At 25.9% G+C, this 16,881-nt stretch overlaps 2 protein-coding genes and 1 long non-coding RNA gene across 3 annotated transcripts in view; 1 reads left to right on the forward strand and 2 right to left on the reverse strand.

Annotated features, from left to right (window-relative positions):
- Nucleotides 1-9,741: 9,741 nt before the first annotated feature.
- On the reverse strand, nt 9,742-10,329 carry LOC136086822 (zinc finger MYM-type protein 1-like). Its single transcript, XM_065809314.1, has one exon. It carries the CDS (start codon nt 10,327-10,329, stop codon nt 9,742-9,744), a length of 588 nt encoding a protein of 195 aa, XP_065665386.1.
- Nucleotides 10,330-10,368: 39 nt separating this feature from the next.
- Nucleotides 10,369-10,914, reverse strand: LOC136086823 (zinc finger MYM-type protein 5-like). Its single transcript, XM_065809315.1, has one exon. It carries the CDS (start codon nt 10,912-10,914, stop codon nt 10,369-10,371), a length of 546 nt encoding a protein of 181 aa, XP_065665387.1.
- A 2,733-nt stretch (nt 10,915-13,647) lies between these two features.
- The window catches only part of LOC136087180 (uncharacterized), a 6,496-nt gene continuing 3,262 nt past the window's right edge, over nt 13,648-16,881 (forward strand). The window contains exons 1-2 of the long non-coding RNA XR_010641600.1: nt 13,648-14,022; nt 14,127-14,277. This is a non-coding gene — a long non-coding RNA (uncharacterized LOC136087180). The remainder of the gene's footprint in view (nt 14,023-14,126; nt 14,278-16,881) is intronic.

Here is a 16,881-nt window from a genome sequence, read left to right on the forward strand (position 1 = left end):
AAATAAAATTTTTATATACCAAATGTTTATAATAAAATTTTATTTTCAGTATTGCAACATATGAACATTTTAAGGATTTATTTTTTAAAATAATGATAAAAAACCGCAACTTGCGAAACAGTTCTTAACAGAAAAACACTTACGAAACGCGGCATATTAAAAATATTTAATTACGTTTTATGAATCAAATACGTATAATTAACTAGGTAACTAAAATACTAATTATTATAAGTATAATGATATTGATAAGTTTCAATTAGTAAATTTTTATAAATAAACCTAGAATTTCATAAAATATACTAAAAATGTCTTTCAATGAACAAAAGTTAAATAATGAACATAAGTTGAACAACATAAACTTTACCATTTTGGGGGAAAAAAGAAAATTTAGAGCATGTAAGTCATTTGTTTGGGATCATGTAGATTTGCCTCAAAAAAATAATGCATTTGTAATATGTCAACATTGTAATACAAAGTATTCCGAGGACAATAGTAAATGGAAAATAAAATGATCCGGCAATTCCACAAGCAACATTATTTGGCATCTAAAATCTGTTTATAAAATATTTGGACCATCAAATTGTAATATCAAAAGACAAGAACTAGATGTTCTTTACGATTTAGATTTGCAAAAAAATGAAGCAATAGAAGTTGATGAAAACAGCTACATTATTAAATGGTTTACATTAAAAAGACAAGAAGTTATAACTGAGAAATTGCTTGATTTCCTTCTCCAAGCAAATATGCCGATGTGCCTTGAAAATCACCAATCATTTATTGATTTTGTTAAAAGTTTAAACCAAGATTACGAACTGCCTCAACGACAAATAATATCATATACTATAGTTCCGAAAATATATATATATATATATATATATTGATAACTATTAAAATATAGGATTAACGAAAAGACTTAAAGAAAAACAAGATATATTACAATATGACGTAAAGATAAAATTAGTGCAAGATGTTAAAATAATATGGAATTCAACATTTGATATGCTTGATTCAATTTTTTCAAATAAAGATGCTTTATTATCTATGAAATATAAAAATGGCGCTGAATGCATATTTCAATATGTGCCTTTAGGTGACGAGTTTATAATAATAAATGATTTTTGCAATTTGTTTGAATCACTAAAAGATTTGACAATAAGCTTAAGTGGTCGAACTTAGCCTACAGTTTCTTTATTATTTCCAGCTGTTTACAGTCTATTGAATAGTAAAATAACTAATATGGAATTCTCTACAGATCTAATAGAAGCATTAAAATTTCAGTTACTAAATTCTTTAAAAAGTCGTCTAAATTATATTTTAACTGATGGTATTTTTATGGCAGCTACTTATCTAGATTTTCGATATAAAAAATTTGAATTTGTAGAAGATATAAACCAACGTCTTGGTTTAATAATTCGAGTAAGAAATTTTGTTAAAAAAATATTAACACCGCTGATGCAACAAGTTAGTTTGTAATTGCAAGATGCCATTCATTTAACACCATCAATTCTATCAAACCAATTGTTAAATAATGCGAGTAATGGAAATGCACCAAGACATAAAAAAATTACTTTTATTTCACAATTAACGGATAAATTTTTCATAAAACCATGTACAAATCTGCTTGAGGATCAAATTCATCAAATAAACTTGGAATTCGAAAAGTATGATCGACATTTAATGATAGTTAATGTGAGAAAAAAATTAGCTATGGAAGAAAATGGGTGTATGGCTTTTTATCAAACAGAAGGTGACACCTATAAATTTATAACGCTAGCTTGTAAAATGATTGTGTGCTTAAGTGCAACTTCAGTTGCATCCGAAAGTTTATTTAGTGTAGCAGGAATTATACAAGATGAACAAAGAAACCGGTTACATCCCATGCTTTTGAGTATGCTTAATTTTATAAAATTTAATATTATGCAGAAATATTAATTTCAACTTTCAATTAACTATTAGTAATATAAACGATTTTTATACATTAGTTTTAGCAACACTTTTTATTATATTTGTCAAATAATTATCTTAATAACGAAATAATTATCTTAATAATGTAATAATTGTCTTAATAATAATATAAAAAAATAATTAAACTTTTACTAATATGTTAACATTAAATAACCAAATCTTAAATTTTGATGAAAGAGTTTCTTATTGCAAAAATTAAGTTGTTTTGAATGAGTCGGTTAAAAAAAAGAGGTTATTATCGAACTAATTTTTACTGTAAACTTGTCGTTAGTTTAACCCAAAGGCAGTTTTTCTCCTGTTCCTTTCTTTATATTCATTACTTACCCGAAATTGTGAGAGAGCAGTTAATTAGTCCCTGAGTCAGTAAGTTAATGGAAAAAAGAGACGGTTTTATGCGAATAAAATTGCGTGATTGGAAAACAATGCTTTTGCTGAAATCAAAAAAAGACATAAATTATGTAATCAATCTTAAAAAATAACGACTCCATAAAGTACGTACGCTTTAAATTTGATCCTCCCCACCCCCGCAATTTTCAACATCCCAACGTTATTGGGACTATACAACCGCAGCAAGTTTTAAAGCTCTAGCTATTTTGGAGAGCGTAAAAATTTAGTTGCAAGATTTTGCAGCAAAAAAACGAGCACGTACAATACAACCCTTTCCCGGGTCTTCGCTCCTGGAAACAATTTAAATATAGAAGCTCACCAGGACTATACAAGCGCTGAAAGTTTCAGAGCTGTAGCTAGTCTGAAAATTAATGATAAATTAATAAAAAATGTAATGGAACTAAATATTTTACTAAGTTTTTATATATGAGAATATAAATAGTAAACCTCCATTTCTGCAAAGCCAAAGACAATAAACAACCGAAAGTGGGAAGTGAACCAAAGTAGGTAGTTGATAAATATTAATGCATATAAACACTGGTATAAGGACATGTTGCGGAGGGAGCGTTGTCTTTTCCCTCAAAACTAATTCAAAGTTTCATTTTTTTCTATTTAAATTTTAGCTGCGTAACTTTCTTAACCTTTCTAGGTCACTGTATATATATATATATATATATATATATATATATATATATATATATATATATATATATATATATATATATATATATATATATATATATATATACATATATATATACATATATATATATATATATATATATATATATATATATATATATATATATATACATATATAAATATATATATATATATATATATATATATATATATATATATATATATATATACATATATATATATATATATATATATATATATATATATATATATATATATAAATATATATAATAAAAAGTATTCCTAAGACTGTTGAATTAAGATTATCGTCAAGTGAATCGATTTTTAAAGAAGGTATTCCTCCTTATCAAGAAGCCTTATAAAAATCGGGTTACAATTGCGAACTTGTATACCATACAAGTATAAAATCAACAAACGGCAACCAAAAACGCAAGATAATTTGGTATAATTCTCCTTTCAGTGCTAATGTTGTTACAAAAATAGGTAAATGTCTTTTGAATCTCATCGACCTCCACTTTCCAGTTAACCACAGACTTCGTAAAATATTTAATAGAAACGCAATCAAAATAAGTTATTCCTGCATGCCAAACATAAAATCCATTATCAACTCTCACAAAAAAAGCATTTTACATAAAGAGGCAAAAACTAATGAAATGAAATGCAACTGCATTGACAAAACCAAATGTCCAATGAACAACCATTGCCTTTCCAACAGCATTGTTTATTAGGCCACAATCTATTCAAGTTATCCGTAATATAAAGAAAAAGTGTACTTTGAACTTTTTAAGTCCAAAATACACTTTTTAAAATTCGGTATGCAAACAACTTAAAATCTTTAAATGCAGTTAGGTACAAGAATGATACAAAGCTATCAAAAGAAGTATGGAAATTAAAAGAAAAAAACTTTACACCTTTTGTCAGATGGAAGATTGTTAAAAAATGCAAACCATACAACCCATCATCAAGAGTTTGTAACCTTTGTTTGAACGAGAAGTTCCAAATTTTAACGTGTAAAGGAGAAAACCTACTAAATACATGGAGTGAAATAATCTCGAAGTGCAGACACAAAAATAAGCTCCTTATTTCTCTTTTGATACCGAAGATTGATCCTGGTTGGTTTACGTCACGTTTACGTCACGTTTACGTCAAGTTTACGTCACGTTTACGTCATGTTTACGTCACGTTATACTTTCAAAACTTTTAAATTTTGTTTCCATCGAGTCATTAGAACTCACGCCACCGTAATTCTAATTGTAATTTTAACGTTTAATTTTTAATTTTGTAATATATGGCTGATGATTGCCGTTAGGCATGAAACTTGATGTTCCATAATAAAAGTTTTTTCTTTATCGTTTTTAAATATAATTATATATATATATATATATATATATATATATATATATATATATATATATATATATATATATATATATATACATATATATATATATATATATATATATATATATATATATATATATATATATATATATATATATATATATATATATGTATATATATATATATATGTACATATATATATATACATATATATATATACATATATATATATATATATATATATATATATATATATATATATATATATATATATATATATATATATATATATATATATTTAAACAACTTTAAAAAGTATTCTACACAATAGAGTGCTCAATGTTCTTAAAAGAACAGAGCAATTATATATTAGTAGAAAATCACTTCAAAAAATCACAATCAAAAAAAAAAAAAAAAAAAAAATTTAGTTAAGTGATTTTCTACTAATATAATATATATATATATATATATATTTATATATATATATATATATATATATATATATATATATATATATATATATATATATATATATATATATATATATATATATATATATATGTATTTATATATATATATATATATATATATATAAATATATATATATATATATATATATGTATACATATATGTATATATAACTATATACATATGTGTATGTACGTATATATATATATACATAAATACATATATATATATATATATATATATATATATATATATATATATATATATATATATATATATATATATATATATATATATATATGTATATAAATATATAATGTTGTTCTTTCCGCCAAAACTAACTCAAAGTTTCAGTTTTTTTTATTTAGATTAAAGCTGCGTTAGGCCCCCTTATATTCTTTCTGCAATATATATATATATATATATATATATATATATATATATATATATATATATATATATATATATATATATATATATATTTATATTTATATATATATATATATATATATATATATATATATATATATATATATATATATATATATATATATATATATATATATATATATATATGTAAAAACTATTGAAGAATCATTTAACAACATTTTTTTATTTAAATAATAAATAATAATATTTTTTGTATATCAGTTTAATGAATGCTTTCGAGTCTCTTCCGAAAGCGCACATTCCGAAACGCTCCTTCCGTAAGGAACTGTTTCGCAAGTATTCTTTCGAAATGATTTGTTTCGCAAGTTTCTTTTCGTAAAGAGTTATTACGGAATAATTATTATTTATTTTTTTCGTATAACGCATTTCGAAAGGTGAATTTGCGCAAGAACAATTTCCGCAATAGCAACTTGAAATACCGAAGATAAAAATGCGAAATTTTCGTAAGTTTTTATTTACAGCGAACACCCCTAAGGCGAATATTTTGTAAACAAATTAGTTGACTATAAAACTAAAATGAGCTACTAATTAGCTTGTTGACAAAAAATATATAGTTTTTTTTCAAAAATAATTTTCAAGAAAATTGTAATTATTATTTCACAAATCAACAAAATTTAAAATTTTTTACCTTAAATGAGCATTTTCAAAAGATTACTAAAAAAAAACTTTTTTAACAATGTAAATTTTTTTCTTTTTAATCTAACAAACTTCAACATAAATATATTTTATATACATTTATATTTATTTTCAGAAACAATCAATTTTCCATGAAACCTATCTATGTTTTCAAAATCATAAAATACTGCTATCATCATTGTTACATTTATAAGACTTGTTCAACAAACTGAGGACATAATATGATGGAAAAATATATGGCAATAGATAACCCGTTGACACATATTGTCTCCAGGTAACTTTAATCCACCTCTGTTATATTCTTGCCATTTTTACAGACTTAGGTAAGACTAACTCCATATTTAAAAGATTATGAAACACATTAAAGGTATTGTTATCATTTGGTAAAAAACCAAGTATGTTTTGATAAAAATACAAGTATGATTTAAATGTAATGTACGTAAAAATACAATTATATTCCAAAATCTGTGTGTAAATCAAAAAGAAGCTTTGTTTTCCTAATGTTTACTTTTTGTAAACTTTGTTAAACATTGATGAAATATGTTCCACCAGAACCTTGACGTAGCTTAATAAAAATTTTTTCAATGGGATCACTGAAAAAAATTCCTAGACATACAAAGTCATTTGGAGTGCTAAGGAGATGCTTTGTTAACATAGCCACTCCTCTTCATGTATATGCAAAAGCAATAGCAGTCTCTTTGATAAGTTGTTTTACTCTCTTTCCTCGCTTTTCAGGGACCATTTTTTCAAACATAATTGCTAAATCAAGTAAAAATTATAATCGCTGATCATTAAGGATTATTAAAGACAGCTCTTTTTTAGGTATTCAAACTGAACATCTTCAAACTGACTTTTAACATTTAGGGTTTTAAAAAAGTCTACAATTTTTGATATAAAATCAACAGTTTCACCTGAATACTGCATTTCTGAATGAATCTTTAGTGCAGGTAATGTTTCAGCACAAAAAATCGGAAGACTTAATGCAACATTCTTTCGCTCTATGGGTTTTGGACAGATAGATACTTGATTGAGCTTTGATAGTTTAACAACAGAATCTTTTTTTAACTCAAACACCTTTTTCAAGTCGACCCAAATAGCAGTTTTTTCAAAGTCACGGTAAGAATATTCTAACTCTCGCATTTTTTCAGTTAACCAATTATTTCTAAGAGATTTAATTAAATGGACATAATCATAGAGCAATGAAATGTTTTTAGTTAATTGCCATGGAGAAACCAAACTGAATTTTTTAAGGAATGCTTGATTTACTCTATTATTATCACACAAAGTTACAACAATATTGCCATTACATGAAGAAACTAAAGTTATTATATCAACAACTTGCTCATATTGAAAATCAGCAGTTAAATGACACACTGGCAGAGCTTTATACACAAACTTTTTACCTCCAAATAATGAGCAAGTCATAAAACATAAAATAGTAGTTGCAAAATGGTTGATGGATTTACAGGACGAAATTTACCATGAACTTGACAGATTTCATAATCAATTGGCCAATAATTTTCACAAATAAATGTATTTAGACGGTCTGGAATATTTTCTCTTGGTATTGCATAAATCGATATTTCTCTTTCTTGAAGATTACGATTTTTGCTTGCTAATCGAAAAAGTTTTACTTTGTATTCTTTGTCATAGTTGCCTTTGCAACCAGTTACACAATATTTAAAGGACATTATATAGTTTTTTGTTGAAACAAAATTTCACTTTTTCTAAATATAGAAAATATAATACATATCAGATAGTATTGATTTTCAAACACTTATTAGTAATAAGCAATATATATATATATATATATATTTATATATATATATATATATATATATATATATATATATATATATATATATATATATATATATATATATATATATATATATATATATATATATATATATATATATATATAAATATATATCATCCATGTTATGGTGACTTTGAGATTTTACTGAAACACCAGACCAGAATAAATTTAAAATAATAATATTTTCTATTTCTTTTAATTAAAAGATTGCAGGCCCAAACCAAACCCTTTATTAATGATATTAGAATATACAGTACAGACTTCAGTACATACATCCACTGATTTAGGGAAAACCCACACAGTAGTTGATATATATATATATATATATATATATATATATATATATATATATATATATATTCATAATTATATATATATATATATATATATATATATATACATATGTAAATATGTAGTTGATATATATGTATATATACATACATATATATATATACATACATAAATTTATATATATATATATATATATATATATATATATATATATATATCAGGGACGGCGCCAGAGTATTTTGCACCCTAGGCGAATCTGACACACTGCGCCCTACCCCCTCTCCTAGTTACTTTCACAAAGGAATGCTTAAGTTATGTTATTACATTTTGTATATACATTCGGAAGAATACATACATCCATAATCATAAAAAAGCGTATATTTATGTAACTTTATAATATATTAATAAACAATTTCAAAACTTCACTTTTCGCGCTTTTGTTTTTGCAAATGTAGAAATGAGCTCCGTCAGGTTTATGTTTTTAGCAATATATGTTCACTTGACAGAGTAGCTAATCCAGCAAGTCTTTCTTGCTGCATAGACGTTCTCAAAAATGTTTTTATCAGTTTGAAATGTTTTTATCAGTTTGTCAGTTTTATCAGTTTTGCCAGTTTTATCAGTTTTACCAGTTTTATCAGTTTTGTCAGTTTTATCAGTTTTGCCAGTTTTGTCAGTTTATCAGTTTTGAAATGTTTTTATCAGTTTGAGAAGCTTCGCTCACCGCTAGCCACGGAAACTGGAACTGTCAAGAGGATTCTTAAAGCTATAACAGTGTTGGGGACACAATCTGTTAGATTATTTTTTAATATAAAATTTAATAAAACTAGTGGCAATGTACACCTTGCAACTCGTCTTGAAATTGATTTCAGTTCACTATATAGATCAACTGCATCGATATCTTTGGAGTCTCCATGTTGCAGAGCTTTCTCAAGATTGTTCTTTCTCAAGCTTTCTCAAGCTTTCTCAAGCTTTCTCAAGCAACATTCCATAACTTCTTTGCTAGTTACACTCTGTAAACTGTGAACATCATAGAGAAAACCAAACAACGAACTTATTGTTTGTATAAGAGTAAATCTTTCTTCAACCGATTGTATTGCTGTGTCAAGAATAGGAAAGTAAAAGTTTATTTTGAATTTTTCTTTTGAATCTTGAATAGGTTTGTCATCTTCTTCATATGTAATATATTTATTCTTTCTTCTGATACGGGTTGATTCGGGTTCAAAAAGTGCAGGTATCTCTAAGCTGACCGCAATTTCAACTGCATCTACTAGTATTTTCTTAAACTCCATTTCATTTCTGCAATTTACAAGAAACTTCTTTATTTTTTTAAGATTTGCTTACTAATCATATTGATCTCAAACAACACGTTGTACCACTCAACCAGAGAAACGACAAACTTAAAACTAGAAAAAATTGTGTTTCAAATAAACCGTGCATCTACCCGCGTTGAATTACCAGATGCTCCTGTTAAATATGTGTCGTTCACAATCTCTGCTAGAGCACCCTAGATATCACAAAGTTAATAACGGAGAGATTTTAAAGCATCAATTTGGCCTTCCCACCTTGTTTCACTCAGTGGTTTAACAGTGAGATTAGAAACAGGTTGTGTTAAAACTTCCCAGCGACGAGTTGACGCAGAAAAGAATACATATACACGTTGCACCAGATAAAAGAAGGCTGTTGCTTCTAAGCAACATTTAACAGCATCATTAACAGCAAATTCAATGTATGTGCACAGAAGGAATAAACAATGCTCGGGGATTAACATCTAAAATTCCTCGTTGGACACTCTTATTTTTCCCCCTCATATTTCTGCCATTGTCATATCCTTGACCGCATAAGTTTTCAATAGATAAAGACATCTTGCCTAACTGCTTAATAATAGTTTCAGCCATGACAGCACCAGTTGTCTCCTTTAGAGGCACAAAATCTAAGAAAAGTTCCTTTATAGATGCTGTTGCTGCAATGCCATTTTCAGGATTTGAAATCACATCCAAAAAATGAATGATCATAGTCATTTGTTCAACATGATCCATATCAGGTGTGCAATCTATAATTATTGAAAAGTACTTAGCATCACGAGCAGATGTTAGAATTTTTTTTTTCATTGCATCGGATAAAAGATGAATCAATTCATTTTGTGTGTCTTTACCTAGGTAATGTACATGTGTTTCATTTTCTTTAATCTTTCGAAGATGCTCATTCATAAGTGGGTCAAACAAAGCTAAAAATTCTACAAATGTCAGAAAGTTTCCGTTATCAGCAGTGTTCAGTTTCTCATGTGTTCCACAAAAAGCAAGATTTTGCATACCAAGAACTCTAACTAAAGCTAGCAGCCGTTTCAAGATTTACTGCCAATACTGTTCTTCTTTTTTAACAAGATGCAAATGTTCGGCATCAATTGCTTTATTATTTCGCAGTCCCAGCTCAAACTCTTTCCATGACTGAAAATTCGCTAGATGTTCACTGCTTTTCTCATGCCCTGACAGAATTGTGAACATGTTTTTCCAATGATGTGAACCAATGGAAGAAAGAGATGACGCAGCTGTTGTGCTACTGGTAAACAGTTTGCAGCACAAGCAATACACAGAGTCATTACTTACAGAATGCTGCAGCCAATGTCTGCGAACTTCATCTCCATTGGCAAGCCGGCGGTTGTAACGGTTTTTTGAAAATTTTCTTTGCATACTGTTCTTAGGAAAGCCAAACTGATCGACTTGTTTTGGTCCATGTTCTATCAAAAGTTGTCGCATTTTGTCATCAAATACGACCCAAGTAGCCAGATTGGTATAGTTAGCATATAGACCAGAGAATTTATCAATTTTATGCACTTCAGATTCTTTGTGTGCCACGTGTATAACATTATGTAATTCAAACTCTTCTGATACTGTCATCTCCGCGGCTTCCCTGTCTGCTTCAACTTGATTTTTTAACTCATCTGTGCCATTTTCATTTCTCTACGGTAAACATAGATACTTTAACAAAGAACCATCCTGTTTTGTTATAAACCCTTCATTTGCAACCCGTCGTTTACGATATTGCGCACCAGACAATTATTTTCTTTCTGCCATCGTGGATTAAAATAACAAAGGAAACTGCTAAAATTAATAAAAATGTTCACCTCGTGCATTTTTAATATCTTTAAATTAAAATATTATTTTAACTTCTTTATAAATGTTTTAAAGATACATTTTAAAACTTTTAAAGCTCCATAAATATAAATAATAACACTCTATTTGTATAAAAACACAATATAAATCAGTTAATTTGTTACTATTCTACTTCCTAATTGCTATCATAGAATATTTAAATAAAATTAGTTTCTTACTATTTCTGTATAAACACACCAACAAAAACAATTTTCTTAATAAATTTAAACGTGCTAAAATTTTCTATAAATGAGTAACGAAAACTTTGCATTGTATTAATTGCTACAAAATTTCATTTTGCGTAAAAAGTATCAAAGGAAAAGGAAATCTCGTCAAATGAAACAATAGTATCAAAGTTGATTCTTTGTTTTATTTGACGCAGTCTCTTTAAAGCAACATAATAGGGAAAGAACATATGCCTTTTGTTAAGAGTCTTACAAGTGTGTGTGTGTGTATATATATATATATATATATATATATATATATATATATATATATATATATATATATATATGCACAATTTATTTGAAACACAATTTTTTCTAGTTTTAAGTTTGTCGTTTCTCTGGTTGTGTGGTACCACGTGTTGTTTGAGATCAATATGATTAGTAAGCAACTTCAGGCAAAGTAATAAGGTATGCATGTCGCTACAAACTATCTTAAAAAAATAAAGAAGTTTCTTGTAAATCGCAGAAATGAAATGGAGTTTAAGAAAATACTAGTAGATGCAGTTGAAATTGCAGTCAGTTTAGAGATACCTGCACTTTTTGAACCCGAATCAACCCGTATCAGAAGAAAGAATAAATAATTTACATATGAAGGAGATAACAAACCTATTCAAGATTCAAAAGAAAAATTCAAAATAAACTTTTACTTTGCTATTCTTGACTCAGCAATACAATCGGTTGAAGAAAGATTTACTCTTATACAAACAATAAGTTCGTTGTTCGGTTTTCTCTATGATGTTCACAGTTTACAGAGTGTAACTAGCAAAGAAGTTATGTAATATTGCTTGAGAAAGAACAATCTTGAGAAAGCTTTGCAACATGGAGATTGCAAAGATATTGATGCAGTTGATCTATGTAGTGAACTGAAATCAATTTTAAGACGAGTTGCAAGGTGTACATTGCCACTAGATTTACTAAATTTTATATTAAAAAATAATCTAACAGATTGTGTCCCCAACACTGTTATACCTTTAAGAATCCTCTTGACAGTTCCAGTTTCCGTGGCTAGCGGTGAGCGAAGCTTCTCAAAACTCAAACTGATAAAAATATTTTTGAGAACGTCTATGCAGCAAGAAAGACTTGCTGGATTAGCTACTCTGCCAAGTAAACATATATTGCTAGAAACATTATCTGACGAAGCTCGTTTTTACATTTGCAAAAACAAAAGCGTGAAAAGTGAAGTTTTGAAATTATTTATTAATATATCATAAAGTTACATGAATATACGCTTCTTTATGATTATGGATGTATGTATTCTTCCGAATGTATACACAAAATGTAATAACATAACTTAAGCATTCCTTTGTGTAAGTAACTTGGAGAGGGGTTAGGGATGCAGTTTGTCAGATTCGCCTAGGGTGCCAAATACTCTGGTGCCGTCCCTGATATATATATATATATATATATATCAGGGTCCGTGATATATATATATATATATATATATATATATATATATATATATATATATATATATATATATATATATATATATATATATATATATATATATATATATATATATATATATATATATTATATATATATATATATATATATATATATATATATATATATATATATATATATCAGGGTCCCATATATATATATATATATATATATATATATATATATATATATATATATATATATATATATATATATATATATATATATATATATATATATGTATATATATATATATATATAAATATATCAGGGTCCCTGATATATATATATATATGTATATATATATATATATATATATATATATATATATATATATATATATATATATATATATATATATATATATATATATATATACATATATATATATATATATATCAGGGTCCCTGATATATATATATATATATATGTATTATATATATATATATATATATATATATATATATATATATATATATATATATATATATATATATATCAGGGTCCCTGATATATATATATATATATATATATATATATATATATATATATATATATATATATATATATATATATATATATATATATATATATATATATATATATATATATATATATATATATATATATATATATATATATATATATATATATATATATATATATATATATATATATCAGGGTCCCTGATATATATATATATGTATATATATATATATATATATATATATATATATATATATATATTTTGATTTTTGTTATAACAATGAAGATAATGCTGATAGAAAAGATGATTCAACTTTAAGCTAAGAATAAGCTGTCATTGTAAGTAATTATAATCTTCCCAGACTTTGTGCAAATGAGTTACTAGCCCTGCTTAAAAAACAAGGACATTCTCAAAGATGCAGATGTAGAGGTTATGTTTAAAATAAGAAATTGTTTAAGTTATATTTAAGAAATATAAGACGATTGTAAGAGATTTATCTTGAAAAATAATGAATATTAATGGAAATTGTTAGTTTTAAATGCTATGTTAGATAAAAAATCTTGTTTTGTAGGCATTTATTTGTCAAGCTCATCATCATTTCAGATAGCTCTGCTAACTCTATTTCTTCAATAAAATTCTTCTTGTCATCAAAACCCTCACTAGACTAGTTTAGAAAGTTTTCTCCTGAATCAGGTACACTGAAATTATATTTTTATTGAAATTGAATGAGAAATAATATAAATTAATGAGTTAATGAACTTAAACAATCAATAATTAATTATATAATTCTATCAAAGGTTACAAATTCCAAATCAAGGAATTATAAATAAAGTATTTAATCACAGAAATTTGAAAATATGGAAAATGCTTCATCTAAGCGATGTCTACAATCAGATGCTGAATCAGGTGGGAGTAGTCACTTAGAAGAGTGTCTCATGTCAACAACCGGTATGTTTTATATTTTATTGAGTTTATTTTATATCTAAATATATTGTTTTTAATTATATTTGGCTATAAAATTTATTTTATAATATCAAAAAAAGTTATGGCCAAATGCTGATCAAAGATCTATACGAAAAATAGTAAGAAACAAGTTGAAAAATGCACCCGCTGAGTTAAAACTTTCGCTAAAATAGAATTAATTCATTTCATTTTATATTCATTATGTAATACATATATATAATTTATTATAAAAAATATAATTTACTGTATACATTGTTTTATCAGAAATTTTAAGTTCAAACTTTAAATTTATTTGTCGCTTTTTATGGTTTGAATTTGTTTAGGACACAATGTTTGTAAACATTGCTAAACCGCTAAATTTAGCGGTTTAAATTACATCTTTAAAACACGTATTTTTAGATTTGCGTTTTATACTTAAAAATAACGCATTTTAGACATCTTATGTAAGTTTTGAAAAACGTTTAAAATAAGTTTATTTACTTGGGATAACACACGTATTTTCAAGACGTATTATTAACAACATTATAAACTTTTCGATATGTGTTCTCAGATTTGCGTTCTATACTATAAAAAGACGTTTTAGAAGCGATTCCAATATGCGTATTTAAAACCTTTTGAAAACGTATTTTTGTCTGCAAGGGATGTTTCAAAATTAAATATCATATTTATATATATCTGAATTATTTGTCCTTATAACGACATACATAATTGTGAACAGCCTTGTTAATCTACCTTTTTCTGAGCTTTTTACATTTGCACCTTTTCACTACTCTACGCGATGCCATTCCCAAAATCTTATTCCATTATTACAATTGTTAATAACGTCACACGGAGATATTTTTTCTGCGTAAAAATTAAGATATGGAAATCTCTTCCCAATAGTATTTTTCACTCAGCTACCTTGTCTTTATTCAAATTAAATTTAAAAAGTACAATGCTTATCACCACTGCACACTACATTGACTTATTTTTTTGGTGTTACAAAAGAATAATTTTGATATTACCTGTATCACCATACTATACTTTTTCTTTAAATACAAATAAATGTGATATAAATATATATGATACTTAGTTTTGAAACATCACTATTTAGTTTTGCCCCGAGTCAGCTTTGAACGTCCCTGTATATAAATATTTTTGAAAATCAAAAGAAAATAGTACACCAACAAAAAAAATAAATTAATGAAATGCATAACTGAAAGTTAGGTATAAATTAGGTATACATTTTGCATACATGATATGAGTTAAACAAAATTTCATGATATTAAACAAACTAGGAAATATGTTTATTAACTGTAATTAAGTGAACAAACAAAAGTTAAAAATGGGAATTAAATCGAATAAAATTTTTTTGACTATATTGACTTTTTAGCCGATTGGTAGGAAATCCATTGTTGATTAAATCGACTACGCAACTTTTCAAAGTTGACTAATTTCGACTTTTAACTAGTCCACTTTTAGTCGATTTAGTCAAAGTCCAACACTAAAATAAATCTGAAACCATTTACTTACTCTTTTATTTATTTAGTAGTAATTAGGTTTGTAAAACAAGATATTGGGATTGAAAGTATAAGATGCTTTTAAAAGATCGAAAAAGATTCTTAATGAGAAAAGAGATTTTTCAAAAGAGTTTGAAATTTCATGCACTAACAGAATAATTGCATAATCAGTTGAACTATATTTTTTTTAAACCAAAATTTTTGTTGTATTGCAGATTATTAAAATAATTATACTCTCATAACACTTTATTGCTCAAGTATTTTTTAAAATACAAGTGAGATAAAAATAGGGCGGTAATAACTAATGTTAAATTTGTCATTATCTTTGAATAACAAAATAACTTTAGCATAAAAAATATTTTTAGAGTCTGGATCCATTAAATTAAAAGATTGCCCTTCCTTTCTTTCTAAATGGTCTGGATCCACCGAAACAAAGAAACTTTAAAATTGCCCCCCTACTCTGAATAGATGATATTCATCCACCCCTGTGTCCATTACGTCAATATTTGATTAATTTGTATGGAAATCTTTCCATTTTTTTAAAATATTTTTCAATAAACCTTTTGATAATTTCTAAGTTATAAGTTTTATAACGATTGACCTATTAACATTTTCTAAGTGATATGTGATGCATACTTATTTTTTTTTAGAAGCATTAATAAAATCTATGAGACAGGCTTATGCAAAACATAATAAGACTCAAAAAGATTTTTGTTTTGCAGCAGAATACCTTAGTTAAATGGTTTTCGTGCATTAAATAAGTATCTTCAAAAATTGTGGTATTTTTATGGATTTGTGCTCAATAATGGATTTGTGCTGAAAAGCGTTATATAGAGTAAAACTAAACAATATACTTATCATTAACTTTTTTTAAACAAAATCTGGGTTTATTTAAGCTTATAAAAATAACAATATCCAACATGCTAATCGTTTTTTATCACTTAAAAAAAAATTATTTGAAGTAAAAAAAAAATGTAAATTTAATTACTTGGTGTTGCTTACACTATATGTTCTTAAGATATGTACTAAATACATATTTTCTGTGATGCTATATGCGTTTTACATATAGTTAAAAACTAAAATAAATATA

The sequence above is a fragment of the Hydra vulgaris genome, chromosome 11 (genome assembly GCF_038396675.1).
Source record: "Hydra vulgaris chromosome 11, alternate assembly HydraT2T_AEP".
Lineage (NCBI taxonomy): Eukaryota > Metazoa > Cnidaria > Hydrozoa > Anthoathecata > Hydridae > Hydra > Hydra vulgaris.